General features: G+C 29.8%; 3 protein-coding genes across 3 annotated transcripts; 1 reads left to right on the plus strand and 2 right to left on the minus strand.

The window, feature by feature from the left end:
* The first annotated feature begins 10636 nt into the window (after window positions 1–10636).
* Window positions 10637–14054, plus strand: LOC112727831 (uncharacterized). Its single transcript, XM_025777747.3, has 6 exons — window positions 10637–11277; window positions 11626–11701; window positions 12232–12410; window positions 12679–12739; window positions 12891–12956; window positions 13745–14054. The coding sequence occupies exons 1-5, from the start codon at window positions 11149–11151 to the stop codon at window positions 12905–12907; spliced, it is 462 nt and encodes a 153-aa protein (XP_025633532.1). The 5' UTR covers window positions 10637–11148; the 3' UTR covers window positions 12908–12956; window positions 13745–14054.
* A 1349-nt stretch (window positions 14055–15403) lies between these two features.
* On the minus strand, window positions 15404–16783 carry LOC112727832 (uncharacterized). The gene is made up of 2 exons (XM_025777749.2): window positions 16338–16783; window positions 15404–15575 (listed from the first exon to the last, which is right to left on the minus strand). The coding sequence occupies exons 1-2, from the start codon at window positions 16678–16680 to the stop codon at window positions 15559–15561; spliced, it is 360 nt and encodes a 119-aa protein (XP_025633534.1). The 5' UTR covers window positions 16681–16783; the 3' UTR covers window positions 15404–15558.
* A 3459-nt stretch (window positions 16784–20242) lies between these two features.
* LOC112727833 (rop guanine nucleotide exchange factor 7) lies at window positions 20243–24735 on the minus strand. The gene is made up of 7 exons (XM_025777750.3): window positions 24031–24735; window positions 23647–23769; window positions 23390–23544; window positions 23044–23118; window positions 22657–22950; window positions 22028–22384; window positions 20243–20942 (listed from the first exon to the last, which is right to left on the minus strand). Exons 1-7 carry the CDS (start codon window positions 24425–24427, stop codon window positions 20451–20453), a joined length of 1893 nt encoding a protein of 630 aa, XP_025633535.1. The 5' UTR covers window positions 24428–24735; the 3' UTR covers window positions 20243–20450.
* Between the last annotated feature and the right edge of the window lie 594 nt (window positions 24736–25329).

The raw sequence follows: 25329 nt of genomic DNA on the forward strand, positions 1-25329 counted from the left end.
CTTTATTGACCAATTCATCATTCAGCCTACGAAATTCGGCTTTTGCAGAACTTTTTTAATCGAATAGTTGGTTCGAATGATTATCAAATAACTCTGAAAATATTGTCTTAAACAATATTCCGACATCAGTACTGCAAAAGCAAGTTTTTTCAATGTTGAGTATCTCATTTCTGGACCTTGAAGGACTCTACTAATGAAATACATAGGTCGTTACTGCTTACTATCATTTTCAATAACTAAAGTTGAGGCTATAGATTCGTCAGTGACAGATAAATACAGGTATAACAGTTTTCCAGGTTCCGACTTGGCGAGGATGAGAGGAGAGGACAACAAAGTTTTGAAGTGCATGAAAGCTTTTTCACACTCTTCCGTCCATTCGAAAGCCATGCCCTTCTTCATTAACTTAAAGAATATCGGTAAAAAATTTCACAAAAATAATCGCGTTACAAGTATAGTTCTAAACCGACAATTAAACTTCAATCAATATTTAATTTGTTTGTCACAAGTACAAACCCAATAAAATTAACCGAAGTATTCAAACCTCGGGTCGTCTCTCAAGGAATTGCAGGGAAGTGTATGTATTATTGGTTATGAGATTGTATCTTTTTGGGTTTTGAGTTTAATAAGCAAGGAATGTAAATAACAAGAAAATAAACTAATAACTGAGAAAGCTCTTAGCAAGGAAAGAGAATTAGAAGTCCTATCCTCTTTATCATTGTCAATTGTGATGGTAATTGTGAATTGCCTTCACTTAGTTAACCTCTAACCAATAGAGGAAGGTCAAGTGCATACAATCAACTTGAGTTCACAAGTCCTAGTCAACTCAAAGTGAGAGACTAGCTGATGACAAGTCATCTTAGCCTAGTTTCACTAGCCTTTTTCTTTGTTTTTATTAGGTTTTATATACTTTCTTGCATTCTAAGTAAGTAATTTGGAATGAAAATGCATGACGTCTTTGAATCAAACAACCATCAATTATTTGATGCTAAATCATGAGGTTTAAGCTAAATTTAATTGAATTTTAATGAATTATGAACCTTGTGAATTTTGTGATACTTTTATTGGTTGTTTTGATTTCTTGTAGGTGAAGAAAGAAGAAAAGAAGAAAAGCGTGGCACAAGAAACGTGCCCAAGGAAGCAAGAAGCGTGTCCAAAGGAAAGAGAAAGCGTGCCAAAAGGAAAGAAAAAGCATGATCACATTGAGGAAGAAAGGGAAGCTAAGTTGAAAAAGCTAACTGAGCTTCATAAGGAATGGAAGGAGAAGGAAGCTACAAAGCTAAGTTAAAATAGTTAACTTAGCACTAAAGAAAGCAAGGAATGGGTGCAAAGCTAAGTTAACTAAGTTAACTTTATCGGGGACCTCTTCAAATTAATTCAAGATGAAATTCCATGAGTGAAGCCACCAAGATTCGAACCAAGGACCAAGGAGAAGGCAAGGAACGTTCCTCACAAAAGAATTCAAGAAGAAATAGCCAAAATGCATCCTCCATGGTTCGAACTTGGAACCACACGCTACTCCTTGCAAGGGAATTTGAGAATAAATAGCTAGAATGCTTCCTCCAGGACTTGAACTTGGGTATTCTTTGAAACATAAGGAAGGAGTGCCACCAAGCTTGCAAGGAAAATCAAGGAAAAATAGCTTAAATGCTTCCTCCAAGTTTCGAACTTGGGAACTCTTGGAAACATAAGGAGGATTGCCCACTCATCCAAGGAAATTAGCTCCAAAGATTTCCTCCACTTCCTCCACCAAGTGTTGAACCTGGGACCTTGAAGTCTCAAGTAAAGGCGCTACAAGGAAAGCTAAGTTGGAAATTCCAACTGAGCATTGCCTCTCCCCCAAGCCTCCACACTTTGGCACACACTCCTAGCACACCAAGGCAATGTGACACGGTCATGACACCAAGAAGCAAGCAATTTTGGCGCAACAAAGGGCCTTGAGTGCGCATCATGACACGGCCTAAAGCTAAGTTGGATTTTCCAACTTAGCTCTAATACAATTGACACCCAAACAAGGCTGGGCACACCACACTTGACACGGATGGAGCATGCTTGAAAGCTAAGTTGGATTTTCCAACTGAGCTTTCCCCTGGAGGTGCAATTTGGGCTAGAAATTGGATTAAAAATCCAATTTAATTCATTTCTTCACCAAATCAAAAGCCCACCCAAATTCCAAAATCCAAGAATAGAAAGTGTATAAATAGGAGTTAGTTTGATTTAATTAGAGAGCTAGATTTTACTTTGAATTTTTCCTTTTGAATGATTTTTCATTTTTGAGCTTTTGAACTTTTGAATTTAGATTTCTGAGAACTTGGAAGGAGAATTGCTCTCTCTTCTTCTTGGTTCTTGCTTGAGCACTCTTTTATTTTCTTGCTTTGGATCTTGGGTGAAGAATTGAAGAACTTCTATTTCAATCTCACCTTGAGATCTCTTGTTTACTTTCTCTGCATAATTGAATTTCACTTTCTGTTTACTGCTTCATCTTCTCTTTAATTCTGCAATTTACTCTTCTTCACTTCTTTTGCAATTGTTCTTGTTCGATCAAGGAAGGATTTGAGATCTAGACTTGTTATCTAGTCTCTTCCACCCTGAGATCTTCAACCTCTTTTACTTTGCTGCAAATTAAGCACTGCTTTCACTGTCTTTTAAATTCTCAAAGCACTTTTACTCTTCTGTTTGAGATCCATTCCAATTTAATTCATCTTTTACCTTGCTGTTTGATGCAATTTAATTCTGCTTGTTTAATTTCTGCAATTCCAACTCCCAATCCTTTTTACAATTCAAGCAATTTACATTTCTTGCACTTTAAGATTCAGTCATTTACATTTATTGCAATCTAAGTTTCTGCAATTTACTTTACTTGTTCTTTAAGATTCAGCACATTTACTTTCCTGCTCTTTCATTTACTGCAATTCACCCTTCCCCTTTTACAATTCATGCAATTTAGTTTCTGCAAAGCACAAACCACTCAACCAATACTTGATTCGCTTGACTAAATCAACCACTAAACTAAAATTGCTCAATCCTTCAATCCCTGTGGGATCGACCTCACTCATGTGAGTTATTATTACTTGATGCGACCCGGTACACTTGCCGGTGAGTTTTGTGTTGGATCGTTTTCCACACATCACTAGCTTTGGTGAATTTCAAGCTAACCGGCAATCTTCAATTATCAATCAACAAAAGAGTTTTGATAACTCAAGAATCTCTAATTGATCAATCCAAGTTAAGAACATAAAAATCTAATTTAAAATCTACCCAAATATTTCATCAAACACTTGGAAGGCACAAAATTAAAACATAGGAAATTAACAAGGAATATTAAATCTAAACAACCAATTGCAAGCATCAATGACTAACAATTAAAGAGAGCAACAATAAACATAGAAAACATAAATTGCATTAATGGAAATCAAACATAACAAGAGTTCATAAACGTAAAAATGACATGAAAGGGAAATTAATAAGAGAAGGAGATGAACTAAAGTGCGAGAATAAATAAAAGTAAAGGAAAACTAAATTAAAGGAAGATTGAACCTAAACCTAAGGAGAAATTAAAAGAAGAAATCCTAAAACCTAGAGAGAAGAGAGAGCCTCTCTCTCTCTCTAGAAATCTACATCTAAAACCTAACTAATGTGAATCAATGAGGTGTGAATGATTCCCCCCTTCCAGCTCTACTCTGCAGCCTCTAATCTTCACTTTTGGGCTTGAAACTGGGCCAAAAGCAACCCAGAAATCACCCCCTGCGCTTTCTGGTTAATGCAGCACGTGACACTTTGTCACGCGTACACGTTGCTGAATAATTTTCTGGTCACGCGTACGCGTCATCCACGCGTACGCGTTGCTTGCCTGCTGTACTGGTCACGCGTACGCATCGCCCATGCGTACGCGTCACTGCCAGCTTCTCAAAACTTCAATTTCTTGTGTTTCTTCCACTTTTGCATGCTTCTTTTCCATCATCTAAGCCATTCCTGCCCTATAAAACCTGAAAATACTTAACACACCTATCATGACATCGAATGGTAATAAGAGAGGATTAAAATTAACAAATTTAAGGCCAAAGAAACATGTTTTCAATCATAGCACAAAATTAGGAAGGAAAATGTAAAACATGCGAATTACATGTATAAGTGTGAGAATAATGGATAAAATTCGCTCAATTCAATACAAAATAAACCGTAAAATAGCGGTTTATCAATCTTTCCACACTTAAACATTAGCATGTCCTCATACTAAACTCAAGAGAACCAAAAGAGTGAAGAGGGATGGTAGAACTTATGCGATGCAACCTATCTAAGTGCAAACTACTTACATGCGTCTAGCTATTCTTATTACTAGCTATATATATATATATAGCTAGTAATGGGGCTAAGGTAAGGGTGAGAATATATGTATGGCCAAATGAGCTATCATATGAATCTTTGACTAACCTAAGTTCTCACCTAACACATACACACACTCTATACAATTCTAAAATCAAGCTTAGCCACCCAAAATCTCACTTTTGCATATTTTCACACTCATGTATCAATTCTAATTCCATCACATATGCATTGATTTTCTTATTAAACTTCACACTGGGGTAATTTTATCCCCTATTTATTTATTTCTCTTTTTTTCTTTTTTTTATATATGAAAGCATAATACATCAATGCATATGGTTTCTATAATTTCACACGAGTATACACCCAAATTCTCAATATTTGTCAATAAAAACTGTTGAGTTAAGAAATTAATTAAATTAATTAGTGATGACAAATATTGTTTTTGGGTAAAATAAATAATTAGTGTTGAGTAATAATAATTATATGTTACTAATTATTTATTAAACATTGTAGGCCAAAACTTTGTCCAACAGCCCAAAATAAAATAAAAATAAAATGTCAAGGCTAATGGGTTGGTTAGTCAAGTGGAGCCCAAAAGAAACAAAGTCAAAGAAACCAACGGGCTGAACTTAAGAAGAAACTGATCCAAGCCCGAGTTGATTTCAAATCCCTCCATCTTGCTTCCAAAGCAACGTTTCTCTCTTCTCTGTCTCAGTCAAATCACAGAACTCAGAAAAAGTAAGAAAGAGAGCTTAGTTCCTAAGCTAGTCGTGAAAGAAGAAGGAAAGAGAAGGTTAAGCAAAGAAGGGTAAGGTCTAATCAACCATTTCAAACCATATCAAGAAAAGATCAGAAGGTTAAAGGTAACCCATTTCCTTATACATGCAACACACTTTCTTCTCTTCATCTTCAACTCCCTGCCACTCCGTTTTGAGCTATATGGAAAAGAGGATTTCTGTTCCTCACTGCTGTGTATCTACGATCACAAGTGATTCTTGGAGACCAAGTAGTTTCTCAATGGCTCCGATTTGGTTTACCATTGAAAAAAACTCTTGTGGTTGCTGTTTTATAGCTTTCAGTCAAGATAGAGAAGTCAGAAGCAAAGTTTCCACTCTGAGGTTTAATGAGAAAAAGTGAACGGCTGGGTTGGTGAAGCTCAGTGTTCAAGGAGTTGACCTAGGAAGAAGAACCAAGCAACATGCAAGGAGATAAAAGAAGCTTGCTGTTCATTTAGAAAGTAAGGAGAGATAACCCAGTGTATTGAGTTTTTGTTCTGTAAAGAAGCTCTCTGAAGAAGTTCCTCTACTTGGACAGTGCTTTCTTTCAAAAAAGCATTCTGCCAAAAATGAAGAACTGAATCAGAGACATGCAAATCTGGTTTATCACATAGCAAAGAGGCTGTTGAAGAGTCAATCTCCTTCATGTTTTACAGATTGTAATGTACTTTTCTATGTTTATCTTTCTGTAATTTCTTGAGTGAAAGGAAAAGTGAGAGATCTCAAGTAAAATCTATGAGTGGAAAAAGGCTGAGTGAAACACTTGAGAGAAAAGCCTAGAGTTATTTTCTGATTTCTTTAGGTATGTATGTGTCTTGTATCTTGTACCTGTGAGGTATCCCTTTCTTAGTTGGGTTAGCACTAAGAGTAAAGAGTTAGGTATTAGCATAGCCAATGTCAAGTTAGGTTAGAACTTGAGTGTGAAAGGATTGTATCAATCTTGTGGAATTGGTGTATGTAATACTTTTAACTATAGTGGAAATTCCTCCATTGTTGTGGAGGAGACTGGACGTAGGTTGCATTGCACAAGGCAACCGAACCAGGATATATGCTGGTGTTAGCTTCTCTCTTCTCTGCTGAGTTCTGTTTTCTAATATTCATAAGACAAAAATAAATTATCTCATAAATTTTCCGCTGCTGAGTTCAAACAGAAGCAGAATTGAAAGTTTGTTTTTAAATGGTCATTTCAGTTAAGTAAAAGACAGACATAGATTCAACCCCCCATTCTCTAAGCCTACCACAACCTTCAAAAACAAAACACATTCTCATTAACCAAAGTTCTCACATTTTCCCACACTTAGTTGACACACACTCACTATCTTAAGCTAACCAAAGATTCAAATAGGACAATTAATTATTTTTCCGCTTAAGACTAGTGATGTGGTAATATAAAGAATAAAAGGGGGTTAAAAGGACTCAAAGTGGCAAACAAAGGCAAATGAAATGGTAGGCTATTTGGGATAAGTGAGCATAATCAAATAATGGCCTCAATCACATGTTTGCATGAATATACACTAAATAATGGACATATAGAATGGAACAAACCAAATATTACAATCATAGAGAAAAAAACACACAAGAATCAAAATCATGGTTAAATAATGTAACCATGCAATTAAGCTCAAAAACTCACGGATTGTGTGTTCTTAGCTCAAAAACCATATTCCAAACTATATATATACATTATGCAAGTTTCAAAAAGTTTTAACTCAAATCAATTTAAATCTTAAATACCCTTTCTAAGAAAAAGAAACATTCCTTGAAAATTTCATCAATTTGACCAACATTTCTTATATATATATATATATATATATATATATATATATATATATATATATATATATATATATATATATCCTAAATGACCGTCTTCATGAAGTGTTTCCTTGAGCGGAGTGTTTGGGTTAATGGTTTATTGGATCTTATGCTCAGCCATGGTATGAAACAATTTCGGGATTCTCACATACGGCGCCAATGTTCGTACCTAGCTGGTGATACGTACTTAAGAGAATCCGAGATCCCGATGTGTGATGTTTACAGACCAGGCCGAATGGACAACTTGCAAAGACACTCCGAAACTTAAGTCAGCAGTACGTTTATTAGAGATAATGTGTCTTGTCTTACCTGCTTTTGGGGGCCCAGTTTTATACATTCCTTGGGTATCTGTTGAACAATTATTGTCTCGGATTTACATTTGTCTTACTTTTCGTTTTCCTGATTCAGAGTTATTTCATTTACGTTATCTATGTTCCTTGTCTGATGTTGATAACATGTGATCTTGTATGGCCGGATTCTTATTTTCCGTTATTGTCCAAAATAAAATTAGACTAAATAAATTAAATTAATAATTAAATAATGACAAAAAAATAATAAATTATGATAGTTCTAGCATTTTTGATAATTAATAACTCAAAACATGTTCATGTGAATCAAATATAAATCCAGTGTATGCATTCAACAAATCCAGTGTATGCATTCAATATAAATCTTAAATATGAGAGTGAATTAGGTCATCAGGAAAATTTGCCCCACCAAGTTTTGGGTCCGACAGGATAATAAGATAGATAATAAGGCCATGTTAGGAGTCTCACCCCATTGCTCCTCTCGCTTTCTATATTCTATACACCCTTGTCCTTCTTTCTAAGTAATATATATGTGCCTACAATAATGAATCCAATGCTAAATTTAACCGACAAAACAAGCCAATCTTAGAATGGACAAGTCCATAAATTTCTTTTTACCTCTTTCTATTCAATACGCACGCACGCACTATGTTTTTCATTATGTAATGTTTAACATAAAAATTGGAAAATCGTTTTTGGATATCCAAGTTTTTTTACATGGTATCAACACTCATTTTATTATCATTATATATCATTGTGTTTTCATTTTAACATCCAAATTCTTCTTTTGTAAATTAAATTGTGCATATTTTTTCTTTTGTTTTTTACAATTTTTTTTACCGAATAAATCAATAATTAATTTATTGTGAATTAAAATTTTATTTAAAATTTTATTATTAATTAATGAATTACTACATATCAAACTTTTGACATTTATTTAAACAAACGAATAAATATTTTTAGATGCATATATTATCTCTCGAAATTTTGACACAAATTAATAAATTAATAACAAAATTCAACTAACTATAGTTTGATACAGAAATTGCTTTCTCTTTTGCAAGTATAATTGTCTTTTAAAGTTTTGACACATATATTAATAATGGGGAATGCTAGGGGACAATGATTTTGTTGAACAATATGAACAACCACCAATCAAATAAAAACACATTACACCTTTAAATTAATCCTCTAAATTTTAATATTAAAATAATCATCCGTACACTAGTAAAATGAACATCCAATATATCTATTGTTTATATTGTTTAATATTTTCATTGTTTACCTGTATCTTTCCATTAACAATAGAGTTAAGTATGATTTTAGTTCTTAAAGTATAAGTTGAAAATTTTTTTCGTATTCAACCTTTTTTTGTATACAAAATTGTTCCTAAAATTTAACTTAATTTTAAAATCGTCCTTACTTTAAGGACCAAAATCATACGGAAATAGCGGCAGAAGTAGCGTAGACAGCTTCTTTTTTTTTCCTTTTCCTTTCTTCTTCTTCCCTTTCTCATTCGAAAGAGTAGAAACATTTTCTTTCTCTTATTTTTTTAATTTTATAATTTTTTTATTAAAAATAATTTGGTCTAAAATTTTAATATTTAAGTAAAAATGATGATTTTAAAACTCGGTTTTAAATTTTAAGGATAATTTTATATACAAAAAAAATTTGATGACGAAAATTTTTTTCGGTCTATATCTTAAAGACCAAAATCGTACTTAATCCTTAACAAATCAACAGATATAAAAATTAATTTTTTTTAAATAATTGTCTTGAGTGAAATGAGAACCGCCTTCAGACTGGATGAAATTACTTGAAATTCTAATACATAGTACATTAAAAAATTTCAAATGAAAAAGTTAACAATTTTTTTCTTTTTATAAAAGAAGTCAAGAAGAGTTACAATTTGTTAAATCCACATTAACTCATTGACATATACTATTGGAATACAGTCAAATGAGACTCATAAATAGGTCAAATCAATTTAAAAAAATCGATCTATGAAAATGTATTTAATTTATATCTTTTATTTATGTAAAAAAATGTTTACCATAAATATTTAAGCATACATATTCTGTTATTAATAAAAATAATTAATTTAATTTGGAATAATATAACATTTTTTATAATATCAATGTATTGCCCCACCAAAAATGAAGCTCAAATGTGGATTGGGATCCTATGAAATTTATATTCATTAAAATATTCGGGGGTAAAGTTAAGAAAAAGCTTGTAGGACTGTAGGGGAATTCTCAAATGAAGTGAAAATAAAATACTTTTATTGTTGGTAAAATTTGAATTTTACATTGAACTGAAAATTATTGAACCAATTAAATTAACCATTTTTTAAATATAAAATAAAATTAATAAAAACAAAAATACTCTTAATAAATATTAATTTATTTATTTTAGTTTAAAAATTGATTGATTAAGTTAATTTAATAATTCTCAATTCAACAGTTTTTTTATTCAATTAACATAATTATATATATATATTTAATTATATAAAAATATTATTTTTTATATTAATTACATAAATAATTATTTAAAATATTAAATATGATTGAATGACTCTAGATGATGCATTAAAATTAAATTTTAATTATAATACTATATCAAAAAATATATTTATTTCATGGTATAACTTATATGTGAACTTTTTGTTTTTATATTGGAATGACAATAGTATTTTGTTGAAATGTAAATTATTGGAGTATTATTCTTAAATGTAAAACCGTTTAATTAAAAAAGTAAAAATTGAATTGTTTGATTTGTTAGAGGTACAAAAATTAAACTTTTTAATTTGTAGAAGTACAGAAATTGGACCATTCAATTTATATTAAAAAAATTAAAAATAAAAAAATTAAATTCTAATTTATATATATTTTACAATTTAAAAAATACAAAAAGTTATAATATTAAAATATATCATTATTTTATTGGTGGTAGTAAAAGGTTGGAATTTTTTCTTGTGGGTTCCACCTCGATGACTTACTAACCCGACGTGGCTAACAGAAAAAACAGATAAAGAAATTAACAGAGTCACTCTGTTTCATTCCCTTGTCTCTTGTCTCCCACCATTTTGTGCCAACATAATAATAATAATAATGATAATAATAATAATAATAATAATAATAATAATAATAATAATTATTATTATTATTATTATTATTATTATTATCATTATTATTCACCGATAATATTCATTAATTGAGAAAAATGTTTTCTTAATATTAAACATTATATGATAGCTAATTGAAGACTTTTTTTTTTTTTGTATATTTAACACCATTGATCCAATTTTAACATATTTAATTAGAGAGTCAAATCAGTCACCAAAAAAAAAATTAGAGAGTCCAATCAAAACACGTAACACTATCTTTAACTATCACCCATGGTCAATACTTTTACATTCTGAATGAATCTCTCTCAATTTTTTTAAGACTTCACGGTGTATCTTTTCATCCTTATAAATTGGTGTGAGCACCGTTTCTTCATAATAATAAAAGAAAAAACACCCCCTCCCTTAACTCTTGTGTTGTGAGAGAAAAGAGTCTCCATTCACGTGTCTCTCTTCCTTTCCTTGCTCCTCTTCCTCCTCTTGTTTCATTTCTCGTTTCCATTACCCAATATAATAATAATAATAATAATAATAATAATAATAATAATAATAATAATAAATGATTTTTATTTTAATTCTTGCCTGATATTAAGGCCATTCTCAGGCGGTGGTTGATGTATCTTTGTGGGGTTGTTGTTGTCATTATTATTATTCAATAATAATATTATAAATTAATATAAATATATAAAGAGAAGAAGGCTCTTAAATTTAGTTAAAGGGTGTTGAAGTGATTCTGATACAGTGGTTTTAGTTTTTAAAACTTGCAAAGAGAGAGAGAGAGAGAGAAAAGAAAAGAAGAAAAATGGAAGCAAGGAAGCAAAAGGGTACTTCTTCTTCTTCATTTTCTTCTGAGCTTTTTGGTTCCAAAGAGTCTCAACCATCACCTTCTTCTGGGATTTTTGGCTCTATATTTTCTCCTCAGTCACCTAAGGTCAATGAATTTTCCTTCGTTTTTCTTTTTTCATTCTTATTTATTTAATTTATTTTATTTCTATCTTTCTGCATTTCATGCTTAGGTTGATGATGATTTCTCTTATGTAACAGATTTTCTTTTACTTTTGCATTTGCTCTTTGATTTTCTTTTTGTTGTTCCTGCAACATAATTCCAAAGAACAAAGATAAGCATTTAATTTGCACGTGAAGATGAACTAAATTCAGTTAGCTTTTCCAAGTTCTTTGAATCATCATAACAAAGTTTTCATTGCATATATATGGACTCATATTAATAAGCATCTCTTGGTGTTTTTTTTTTTAATTTTATTTATTTGTGTTGATTCAGGTATTAGGTAGAGAATCTCTGCGTTCTGAGTTGAATGGAAAAATTGCTAATGAATCATTGAAAATTCGTAATCAAGGTAAAGTTCTCTAGGCGTAGACTCAGTTTTTTTTTTCTAACATTTTTTGTTATGTTTTAAGATGAAATATTTGCCAAGATCACATAATATTATATTTTTCCTTCTATTTTCCAAATTTTCCTAATTTTCCTTAATGCAGTTGCGTGTGTCAGTTATCTGGTCCATTAATAGTGGTCTTGATTCAATTCACCCAGATAAATATAATTTTTTAATATACTAATAAGATCATAATAAAACTTATTTCGGGACTATAAATTATTTATGGACACTGACATGCAGAATTCTCATATAAAATTAATAATTAAGAATTGTTAAACAAAAATTTAGTCAAATTTATTAAATTATTTTTAAATATCAACTTCATAAATTATCTAATTATTCTTAAATATCAATTTTACAATAATACAAGTGCACGTGAGTTTTCGTCATTATTTATTGTTAATTTGACCCATTTAATTCACATACATGAATCTTGTTATTTCTTTTTTGGTTTTATGTTGTTGATGGTGTGAATTGAATGAATAATACAGATGGAAACTCGAAGGGAAATAAAGAAATGGAAAGTGAGAATAAAGCGAATGAGGATATGAGTTGGATGTATGAGGATCAAAGGGTTCAACCATGTCACCTTAGTTCATCGATCATGTATGGCGCTCAGGACATATATTCGCAGCCTCAGAGTACACACAATTCAGGATACACCTCCTCGGTGAGTCCATTCCATTAGACTTACTCTTACTTTGTCACTATATCGCTAGAAATTGACCAATCAAGTGTTGTCACGTGAACTCAACTCAATAAAGTGAAGCTTATTATAAGATAAACAATCACACAAAATAAAGACTCAACAAAAGAATGGATATCTTACAAACTAGATTTTATTTTATTTTATGTATTTTATTTTGTCTATGTTTTCAGGACTAAGAATGCCTAACAATTTTTTTGTTTTTTGTTTTTTTTTTTTTGGTGTTTAACAGCTCAAGAACGAGGGGCTAGAAGATGATTCAGGAAGTGCTTCAAGAGGAAATTGGTGGCAAGGTATATTATGTTATGTGACATATGCATGAGTTACTTATATTTTTATATCATCAAAGCATGCATTTGCAATGTGAAAAATTGATTATGGTTTGTATTGTTGTGTCACAGTTTTCCTTTATTCTGATGTTGTTTTTGTTGACTTTCTAACCAGGGGGTCTGTATTATTGAGAAGTCACTCTTCCCAACAGAGATTATATATATATACTCCTCAATCAAGGTATATGATTCTGTGAAACTATGGTCAAATGGCAATATTAGATATTTGTTACTCTTTTTTTTCCTGTAAAATCACAAATAAATCTATGAAGATTTACATTTTTTAGACAAATTAATTTCTAAAAAAATATTAATAAAATCTTTTATGATAATAAATGTGAACAAGTTAGTTTAAATTAAGACTTTCTATCTTAATTATAGGGGTTAATTTAGAAGTAATATATTCATATTTTTTATCTTAAAAGATTTTATTAGTACTTTTTTAAAAACTAATCTGTTTAAAATATAAATCTCAGGAATTTATGTGTCACTTCACTTTTTTTGTTTTCCTTTTAGACTTTTAGATTTAGTTGGTTTGAAAAGTAAGAACTCTCAGAAGTGAAAAAGAGCCAAGACTTATACTCCGGGACTTGTTTGGTTTCTGTTTTTATTCAGTTATTTGTGAAAAAATAATGATAATAGAAGATGAGATTTTGTTGTTTTCAATTTTTCTTTCATTAAATATGAAAAGATTCAAAATACTGAAAATGAAAATGAAGAATTATTGATCGAGAGGAAAATAAGAGGCAGAGGAAAAGATGATAGATAACTAATGGTTGTATTTTCTAAATAAAAATTGTAAAACGAAAATAAAAAAATAAAAACTCATAAAGAAGAAAACCGGCCTTGTATATATATATGTGTGTGTGTGGACACAAGAATTCTAGTTATATACTTATATTTCTATCCTCCATGTTCAGATTGTGATTTTTGTTGTTGTTGTTGTTGTTGTTATTCATATTATTGCAGGTATACATAGGAGGATATAACATAGCATTATAGCCCATCTTTTATTATATGGAAGAAACTATATACAGTGTAGTCAGAACTCAGAAGAATGTTGTTGTGTACAACTAGCTAATTTATGCGCTTTCAACCTTTAATTTCCATTTCTTTCTTTCTTTGTATGTAAAGATTATTATTATCATTATGCTTGGTAATCTTGTTATGATATATAGCTTTATATGTAACATTAGCTACAATTATATGTGGCTGAAACTTATGTTATTATTTTGCCCTGCTTTGTATTTCACCAATGACGACTGGTTTTGGAACAAAATAGGTGTTATTACTCTCTTCAACATTTGAGTTTATTGATAGGTAAATTATATGGTAAAGATGTAAGTTTACAGATTTTTTCTTTAATAGAATGAAAGAGAGATTAATAAGGTAGAACCCATATTTTAAATAATAATAAAATAATAAAAAATAATTATAAAAAGAATTATATTTTTTCTCTATACCACTCCAATTTGTACAATAGAATGATAATACTATAGTTGTTTTCTTTAAAGATACTAACATAGTTGGTTATTCACATTAACTAAATCTTCAACATCCATTTATTTATTCCTTTAGTCTCTTAATTGACCAAGATCAAATAATGATACTCCAATGTGATAGTAGTATCTTTAGTACTATAATCTATGTGCAAGATAATTATTTGACGAACAAAGTATTAAAACCTAAAGGCATAGGTTCATGAATCATTTTCAAACTATATCATCCAATACAATGCTTAAACCCTTCAAAGATGGTGGGTGGGTATGTGTGTTGTGGCCTCATCTATGAAAGCATAAATGATCTAGAAACATGTCAAAAAGCTTGTTAACTAAGTAGTCAATTCCATTTGTTTTTAAAAGGGTTTCTAGTCTCTGGTTTATTCCCTCATCGAAAACATAGATTTGTCCCATTCACCTATCCTTATCCTTATCTATTATTAATGGTAGCCCGGAACAATAACTCCTAAGAATCCTTCTGTTTGGCCATTGGAAAAATGATATTGGTTATTTGTATGAATTTAATTTTGATGTTCTGTGTAAAGAAATTTTATATGTATATTTTATTATGTATTGTTATATTAGTAAAAATAATTATTTTAAATAATTAATATATGAATGATTATTTAAACGAATAGATGTGATTGAACGACTGTATAATTTACACTGTTTGTATTAATATTATGTATTGTTATATTAGTAAAAATAATTATTTTAAATAATTAATATATGAATGATTATTTAAACGAATAGACGTGATTGAACGACTGTATAATTTACACTGTTTGTATTAATATTAAATTCTATTTGTATTTACTTTTGTTAAATACCATCATGAACTTTTTTTTCCCTCAAACTTTATTTTTCCTCTGTTTTCTGGTGTCTAATATAAAAAATGAGTTCATATGATAATATTTGGTAGTTGAAGAAGGTTTTTTTTTTTCTTTTCCAAAGCAGAGTGTTAAGGTAAAGATATGAGACATAGTTTCACTATTTAGCATATCTTAGTGGCAATGTGAATGGAATTATAAGATTCCAATATTATTAGATAAAGATAGGGTGAAATTAAATATGGAATTTAAAGTATAAGAGAGGTGTAGAAACATTAATTAAGAGTGAAATGGCATGGTTTGTGAAGGACAGTTATAAACTGCCAGCTATTATTATAAGAAAGTAACATTACAAAGTTACAAGGAGAATACAACAAAGTAGTGATCACATAGAGTAGTAGCTATCACAGCTATGGAGCCTTCAAATCCAGTCCTCCTTTTTTCACCAACAAATTTATGGTAGAGTGTAAGCTGCAAAACTCACCAATTTTTTTTATGTGAGCAATAAAATCTACTTGTTAGATCAAAATTGGGACTCACTAAGTCACTATTCTACACACTATCGCCAAAAAAGAAAAAAAATAATAATAAAAAAATAAAAAATAAAAAAAATTGTGAGATACATGAATACATTTTTAAAAAACTCTCTTGTTAAATAGTAGATTTTCAAATTAAATAAGTGCACATATCATTTCTATATTTTAGTGTTCAAATATTCTAATTGTCATATATATATGTACATCAAAATTCAAATTAGCATGGATTTTTGGTTAATTATATAAGTGTAAACTGTGATGCTTAGGAAGATTGTATCTAAACTAGAGTTAAACCAAATATCAATTCTACGAACTGCCTAACTTTTATTTAGTTGTAATCTGTATATATTAATTAGTATATTTAAATGGATATTTCTCCGTCATGATAGCATAACTAGAGTTAATGTAAAAATAAAAAAATAAAAAAAAAAATTAGTTAATGCTGATTTAAACGTAAAACAAAAACAAAAAAATGGTGAAAACTCAGTCGACTTCACGTGAAGTGGATAACTAAGAGTCGTTAGATAATTTGACTGATTTGACTAAATTTTCATCTAACGGCTTTCAACTATCAACTTCACGTAAAGTTAATTGCACCTGAATTTCCATAAAAAAAAAATATTGGTCACCTATAATTTTTTTTAAATCTATTTAAACTATAATAAATGACAAACAAGAAAAGAGTTCTTATACTTACGTCCACACTTGTAACCAACGGGGCGGTTGGCAAAGTTGCAACGCTTGGGGATGGTGATGGCAATCTTAGGGTCGACGCCGGACATCTTGGCCGTGTTAGAGAGCAGAACGGCGCAGAGGCAAGCTGGGTTCTGGCCAAATTTCTTGACCTGAACACAGCAACTCTGCGACACGCTCGCATTCTCATCTTGCGCTGCTGTGGCGCAAGGTGCTAGCTTAATAGCCTCATTGTCTGGGGTAGTGTTTTTCCCACATTCCCCAGCACCTTCCACTCTATAAATCTGTGAGATGCTAGCAATGGCCACAAGGCCAAGAATGAACAACATCTTAGTGTGACCCTCCATTTTCTCACAACTTTCTTTTTTCTAAGTTACTATCAAGTGAAGTACTTAGTAGTTAGTAGTACTTAGATTAGATATTTCACATGCAAGTGCAACACTACCTTGGACATTATGAGGTTTTTATAGCCCAAAAAAGGCACATACTAAAGTGCTTATTCTAGTCACACCCACCTTAGAATAATGGAGCTTGCACTAGGAAAATTGTTGGATCGGTTTCTTTTTGTTAACAATTGCACCACTTTTAAATATTTTTCTTACGGGGAATGAAATTATAAATTAGTCTCTAATAATTTTGTAGTGGACAAATATATCTTTAACAAAAAGATTAATAAATTGATCCTTGATCTTTTAGAATATTCAATGAATTATTTTCTAACAAAACAAATGAACAAATTACTCTTATTTTTTAAAGTTTTAGTGATACGTATGTTCGTGATACGAAAAGTTCAAGTATTATTTAGAAGATATTAGTTTATATTTTTAGAATATTTTAATTTAATTTGATATATTTTTATTTTATTTATTTAATTACTAGATTGGGCCTTATGTTTATAAATTTTAGAGTTTTCTTTGTTTTAACCTAATAAGATGTTATAAATATCTCTTTAGCTATTGTAATAGTAGTATAGAATGATTTAGAGGTTTGAAAACCCCTTTTTGGTTTCGTAATAAAATCATGATGCAAACAATTGAGGTTGAGGAGTTCCTCTTTTGTTGCATCGGAGAATTGGGTAGAAGGTTAAGGAGTTCTTTCATTCAATTCCCAAATATGGCGTTGACAAGTTAGATTGAGAAGTCACTTTCTTGTTGCGTCAAGAAATTTGATAGAAAATAAAGTGATTCTCTTTGTATTCAATTTTAACCTATCTTTTTTATTTTTATTTCAATTACAAATTATCTTTTCTATTCAATTTCAATTCTTGTGTTGTTTATCTTTTTATTTCTTTATCATTTAGAGCATTTAATCTCTAATAATAATAATACTATTTTTGAGGAAAAAAAAGGAATGATTTGTCATTTTTTAAAAAATATTAAAAATAATTTATATTTTATATTTTTATCAAAAAACTAATTTGTTTAATATTCAAAAAGATCAAGGATCAATTTGTCAATTTTTTATTAAAAACTAATTTACTTGATACAAAATAATGAAAAGACTAATTTAACATATAACTCTTTTTTTAATTAATATCTAAATTCTATTATCATAATCTCAGAAATTTAGTTTAAAACTTTATGAACGGCCTATCTCAATACATAATTACATATCAATTCAATTTTCTTTTTAATATCTAAAATTTCTTTCTTCAGTTGCTCCACTTTTGCTATAAAAAACTGGTGTGAACACAATGTGGTTCATTCTCTTGTCTAATCAAGGTTGGTGAGATTGCTAAAATAATTCTGTAAGTTGTTGAGATCATTCTAGATGCTGCCATTAGTGCATTGCTCATATTATGTTAATCAGAAGAGCATTTTATTCTGCCAACTCATTATCACTTTCCTCTTTATTAATTGAAAAATGAAAGCACTCGCTAAATTCCTAATCAATCAGGTAAGTCACAAGTGCGTTCAAACTGAAAAACTTATTGGGGTACTAATTAAGAACCAAACTTATTTTTATAAAATTGAATCCTTATGTGCTAGACAACAAAGTAATTCTGTGTTATTTGTTGGTTACCCAAAAAAAAAAAAAGAGTTTAATTAAGACATATATCATTATAATTATTTTTCTTAAAGAAATCCAGAATGAGTCATCTTTTCAATAATTCAAATGTAATCAAATGAAAAATTTAACCTTAAAAGTATATTAATTGTTTAAGTACTTAATTTTAATTTATTATTATTATAAAATGACTTTTATATATAATAGATTCTATTTTTTTTAAGAGTAGGTACAGAAGATGCATAGGTTGATGGAATGCAAGGAGACGATGTTACCGATTGAGTACCTTGGAATATACTTGGATGTGAATTTGAGACCTGTGAAGACATGAAAATCGATTATTGATAAAATAAAGTAAAGATTAAATTTGTAGAAAGCAATTATTTTCAATAAAGCTGAAAAGATGGTTTTTATCAAATCTATTTTGAATAATTTACCAATTTACTATTTAAGTGTGTATAAGATATCAAAGATAAAGGTAGAGAGGTTTATTATGTTGTAGAGAAGATTCTTTTAAGGTGAAAATGATGGAAAAAATGAGATGATTTAGTGAAATAAGGTGAAAAGTAGTGTAGATACCCAAAAAATTAAGAGGACTGAACATTAGTGATGCAGTAATTAAAATATAACTATTTTGTTTAAATAATGCTGATACTTTTTAAAAGAGGATTGTATTTTTTTAAAAAAATTGTGTGTTCATGCAATAATTTAAATTTTGATGAGATGCTTTCAATTCAAACATTACCAAAAAGAAGGGGTCCGTGGAAGAATTCTTTTCATTTGCAAATAAGGAGCAATAGGTGACAAACAGATGATTAATGGTTTGACTTTGGAGTTGGGGAGTAGAAGAGAATTCGTTTTTGAGATGATAATGTACAGTAACTTAAAAGATATTTTTTTGGTTTCAAACTAAAAAAAAAATTCTAATAAAAAAGTGTGGGTTTTGGAATAGATTAGAATAGACATGAAAATTTCAATAGAAAAAGAAACTGTACTACTGCGAAAAGAAACTGTGTAATTAACTAGACTAAAAAAAAAAGATAGAATTGTGCAGAAGTTCGATAAAAATGATATTTTTGCTACTAGTTTATTTATGCAGGTCTTGCTGACAAATATTCTTTTGGAGACTATATCTAATTACAATATTATTAAAATTATATGAAAAGACTTAGTTCCACTAAAAGTTGAAGTGTTTACCTAATTTATTTTAGTTGACAGAATCAATATGAAGAACAAATTGAATAGATTATATGTTATTAATAATAATATTTGTATATTATATAAAAAAATATTAAAAATGTGCAACATTTGTGTTTTAGTTGAGTTTATCTGATAAATGTGGGGTGATTAAAAATTAAATAACAGTTTCTATAAAAAAAAATTAGAAAAAATGGCTAATTTGATTCTTTTCTATCATCTAAAATACTCAATTGAGAAAGAATGAAACGATTTTTCATAACAAAAATTATTGATAGATCATTCATATGTTATACAAATAAAGTGATGTTAATCTTTTAATTTGTTGACGATAATGTCAAAAATAATTAAAATTTTATATTTTTTTTAATGTATCTATTTATTTTTTGCTCCATCTTATTTTATTAAAAAAAAGTTATAATAGAAGCATATAAAAAAGTTTAGAGTGATTAATAAAGAGTAAATAATATCAAGACTTTTTTCAATCTAAATATGTGAATTTTTTGCACTTCTCATGAGAAATAATATTTTTCGAATATAATCATCGTTATATTGTATGTCAAAATATTATTTATTTCTTGGTAAATGATATGTAAAAGAAAGCCATTTAGATAAAGATATTAAAAATGTATTTTTTTAAAGATATTTTTAAATAATTAAAATTTTAACACGATTAAATTGTGTTATTTTTATTAAAATTAGACAGGACAACTCAATTCCTTATATATTATTATTTAACAATGGATAAATAACATGTCAATATATAATCATACAATGATTATATTCAAAGACATGTTTTTCATTTCATTTACTTACAATGACGGAGGAAATATGAAACACCAAAATTAAAATTAAAAAAAAAATGTGGAAATGCAGTAATGCACCATCAAAGTTCAATAAGACCAAAAGCATTTCACTCTATCCAAGCCTGTTCCAATGCTTTATGCTTGACATCATCATCTGTGCAATCACTTGCCTCTGTTTCACAAGGTGGAACCTCATCATCAAATTCTGTTAATGTTGGAACTAAGTTCTCAATTTCACATCCATAGTCCTTCCCTTTTCTATCAATGCTAAGAAAATCTGTCAAAATTATTCTATTAATGTTACTATTAGTATTATTGGTCATCGATGATTTTCCTCCCTTTGCAGGGCAAATAACCCCTGCTTTTGGTGTTTCAAGACCTGATTTATTATTATATGATGAAGTTGTTGGGACATATGGAACTGAAGAAATATGATTGTTGTGAGTGATCAAACCAAGTTTTGGGAGCATTGAGAATTGATCTGAAGAATGTTTGGTCAAGTCATCCACATAGAGCACATCATCAATTCTTGCAACAATATTTGAAGCCAAACTCTCTAGTACTCTAGAGTAGCTCTCTAGAATTGATTTCCCAACATCCTATATTACAAAACAATTTGAAGAAGTGTGGTCAAAATTTTAATACATATAGCATATCCACTATTTAAAAAGTATAATCGACAAAATAAATTATAAAAAACTCTTAGAGGACAGTAATTTTTAATATTTTTTGTTATTATTTGATCATTATAAATATCAAATTATTTTTAACAAACAAATTTTACTAATTCATATGTGTAAAACTCCTATAAATATGAGCATAAATTATTATTGATCAAGTATTGACTAAATATAATAATATTTGCTGGAGATATAGGATTGTTTATAAATTATATAAGTAGCAAGTGTATAATTTTTAAATCTCAGAGAAAATCAAACTATGGTTTTATGAAAAGAGAGGAGATAGATTAAACTTTGCCAAACTTTGTTCTAATTTAAAATATATAAATATAAAACTATTGCAAAAATCAATGGTTATCATGTAGCTTTGTATGTATAAGTTTGATTAGAAAATACTAAAAATAATCAATCTTACGTTTATATCAAAGATTAGTCATCGATCATACATCGTATATAGAAATATATATTTAGTATCTTTTAATTTTTTTTATTTTACTATTATAAATAAATTTGATTATTCGTCTAAGATTTGATTATTTTACTATGATAGATTTAATTATTTAGTTAAAAAAATATATAAATTAATGTGCAAGTATAAAAAAAAACATAATAATTAATTTGATGTGTAATTTTAATAAGCATAGAGTATTTTTATATGAAAAAGGAGTGAATATTACTATTCTGAAATGGATAATACTAGGTAATCAATAATTTTTTTGAACAACATGAACAACTACCAATCAAATCAAAACACACTACACCTTTAAATTACCCACCTAAATCTTAATATTAAAATAACCATAATGAACATCGATATATCCATTGTTCGCATTGTTTAGTATTTTCATTATCTACTTATACTTTTTCTTCTAAAATTTATAATATCATTCCGAATTTGAAAGATACTATCTTCAATACAAAACTATTTATATCAAGATTTTATTAAATTGGCAGTAAATTATTAATTTGGGAGTTATTGGCTGAAGTTAATGGATAATACCAACCTTGTTGCATTGGATTTTGCATGTATCTAATGCAGTTTGAGGGAGAGCAGGAAAACGCTGCTTCAAGGAGAGCAGAAGCGTTTCTGCTCTCTCTATAAGCAGTTCTCTCTTGTCACCTTCAAGGATTAGATCCTTGAACATCTCCCATGAAGATCTTGAACTGTATCTGGTGGCGCGATTCGGAAGCTTCGAGTTGGTCTTCTTGTGCCAGATATAAACTGAAGCCTCAACTCTGTTGGCAACCTCTATTGCTTGATGCTCAGAACATACATCAAGGCACTCTAACAAACACTCTGGAGAAAAATTCTCTGATGTAATGTACCTATAAATTACATCTCCCAAGCTGCCTCTTGCTGTCTGAAAACAAAAAATATGGATGGGTTGGAACAATATATAATCTCAACATTATGTTGTATTTTCCATAATGTCACTAAATCACAAAGTTTGAGTTAATATAGAAGAGAAAGTAAGTTGAAAACTGTTACATGACGATTTAATCAAACCTGTCAAATCATCTCTCGACCTTTAACTATCAACTTTATATGAAAAAATCAATCACAAAGATATGAAGTTTAAGGTATAGAATTAGTATTTGTGGATGATACTATGATGGATGATTCATATCACACCTTTGGAAGAGAGTCCAAATATGCATGAGGAACCTCCATTTCAGCAAGAGTGGTGCTGTTAATAGCCATTGCAGCTTTGAGTATTTGGCTTGCGCAATCGCGCTTGTGCTGCAACTGCTTTCTTGAATTCTCGTGTAAGCCATAGGGTGGAACTTGAGGTACAGGAAGCCACCATTTCTCCTCTTGTCGCTGCACCACTTTTCGAAAAGAAGACGAACCGTCATCCGTATCCGGTGCAAGAACACCTTGCTCTACATACCTGAACTCAGCATTGATGAAACCATCTAGTATTTCCTATGAAAATGCGAAAACAAGAAGAAAACTAGAATGGGTTATTTTGAAATAAAATTGATTAGTGTTCATTGAAATGCAATCAAGAAATCTTACAAGAAGCATGTTATCTAATTTTCGCAGAGCAGGAAGATTGACATAAAGATCTGAACGTGGTCTGCAAGTCATGACCTGTTTCACATTTGAGAGTTAATCAAACGGAATTTATTTTTTGAAACAGGGTATTTTCTTTATCATTCGATAAAACTTTGGACTTAAATCAAGTAAGTCCAAAAAGAGAATGAATACTAAAAGAAAAACAATTTTTTTTTGGTTTTTCAAGTAAGTATCTTTCAAAACAAAGACTATTCCATTGTGAATTAGAACTTCATTTAAGAGTTTATCTATGAGTAAACTAAAAGAAAAGCATATTATGATTATTTTTTGTGAAGTTGTGTTAGACCTCAAGCTTGGTTCCATCTGGAAAAGTTTGCCATGTAGGTTTCAATTCTACGACATGATCGGCGACGGAAAGTAGCCACTCTATCTCTCTTCTCCACATTGCTTTCTTCTCCGAAGTCAGGGGTTCCAATCTCCAGAGTTGTCCAAACAGGGTGGCTGCAGCAGATTATTCAGGAAATTCATACCATAATATTTAGCAAGTTAAATAACAATTAGAAGCAGGAACATGGAAAAAACTTCTTTCAAATTCATACATACCACAAAGATTAGTTATGGCATTGGATATAGCCAAGGCTGTAGGGACACCATTTCCACAACCTGACATGTCTTCTCCCAGTAATAATTTTGCAAACCTCTCCTTCATCATCTCAACTTCCATCACTGACAATGAAAATTGAATTCTTAAGAAATATAATCCAACAAATTCTTTTTTAATATAAATTATCAAGGAGATTACTTCATCTGCCATTACATACATAAACACAAACAAAAACAGTTAATTGAAGATGGCCGATAACGGTTAGATAATTTGATATATTTAACTAAATAGCCACTTTATTTTTTGGATTACCTGAATGTCTTACTATACATAAAAATTAAACTTGATTAGTTTATGCAAATAAATACAAAATTTCTCATTACCAAAATCCTTTTTCTCTTCATCTTCACTACTTCCATTTGGACTTTGTGTGTAATTTGAGTCATCCATTTCTTGATCCGGAGACCCCATTGAAGGTGGTGAACATGAATGCTCCTCAGCACTACTTTGACCATTATGTTCTTTCTCAGATGACACAAATTCAGAGCCAGAACTGGATTCAGCAGCAAAAGTAGTCTCATTTTTGCAGCCATTCTCATCACATTCTTCATTCACTTCAGTAACTCCATCCTTCTTAGCTTCTTCATTCCCTTCAACAACTTCACTATTATTGATCTCCATTGTAGCTTTCCCTTCTTCAAGAAAACCCGGATCGGAATCGAAGACCGCGTTGTTGTTTATCAGCATGCCATTGTAGTACATAGTAGGCCTTCCCTTCATGAAATGCAAACTCTCAAGAAAATGAGACAACAAACAAAACCTCAAAACTGAAAATGGGTTTTGTTTTTTGTTGGGTGAAGGCACTATCACCTTCCATAAGTCGTTAACGGTGTTTTTGAAAGTGAAGGGTAGATAGAAAGAAAGATTGGTGGACCATTTTTTTGTGTGAGTGCTTATTATTACTTATATGTCAAGGATCACTGAAGTGAAACTCAAATTTCATGATTCATTATGATTACTCAAGGATTGCTCTCATAACATATGATCTCACGAGGCGCAGAAACTTCCATTCTTCAACTCATTTCCATACCAGAAATTCTTATGCCGTTTTGGAGGGACATATATATTGGGTTAATCCTAGTAAGTGTTTAAATTAGTGGTAGATCATATTGTAAACAATTATATGGTGAAAACTCAGGTGAAGTCGCGTGAAGTTGATATCTGAGAGCGGTTAGATAAAAATTTAGTCAAATCAGTCAAATCATCTAACGGCTCTCAGGTATCAACTTCACGTGAAGTCAACTGCACCTGAGTTTCCACCCAATTATATATTATCTATCTTAATTGTCGTAACAAAATCGTACTTGCACATAAAAAATAGTCACTAAACTAGTAATTATATATTTATGTATAAATACATATAAAAATTCAAAAATGAATTGGAAGGTCAAACCTAGATCTTTTCCTAAGTAAACTCTTTATTCATACTAGCGGTTCAACGGGCACGATAAATTATTAATTTTTCCTAAATAAACTTTTTTATTGTTTTGAAGAGATTAATTTTTATAATTTTATTTTTTATTTATAAATTGTTAAATAATTAAAAAGTTAAGAATATAAAAATTTAAAAATAAATATAAAAATTTTATAGGTTATTTAACTTTTAAAATGTATAAAATTTA

Source organism: Arachis hypogaea, chromosome 12, assembly GCF_003086295.3.
Source record: "Arachis hypogaea cultivar Tifrunner chromosome 12, arahy.Tifrunner.gnm2.J5K5, whole genome shotgun sequence".
Classification (NCBI taxonomy): domain Eukaryota; kingdom Viridiplantae; phylum Streptophyta; class Magnoliopsida; order Fabales; family Fabaceae; genus Arachis; species Arachis hypogaea.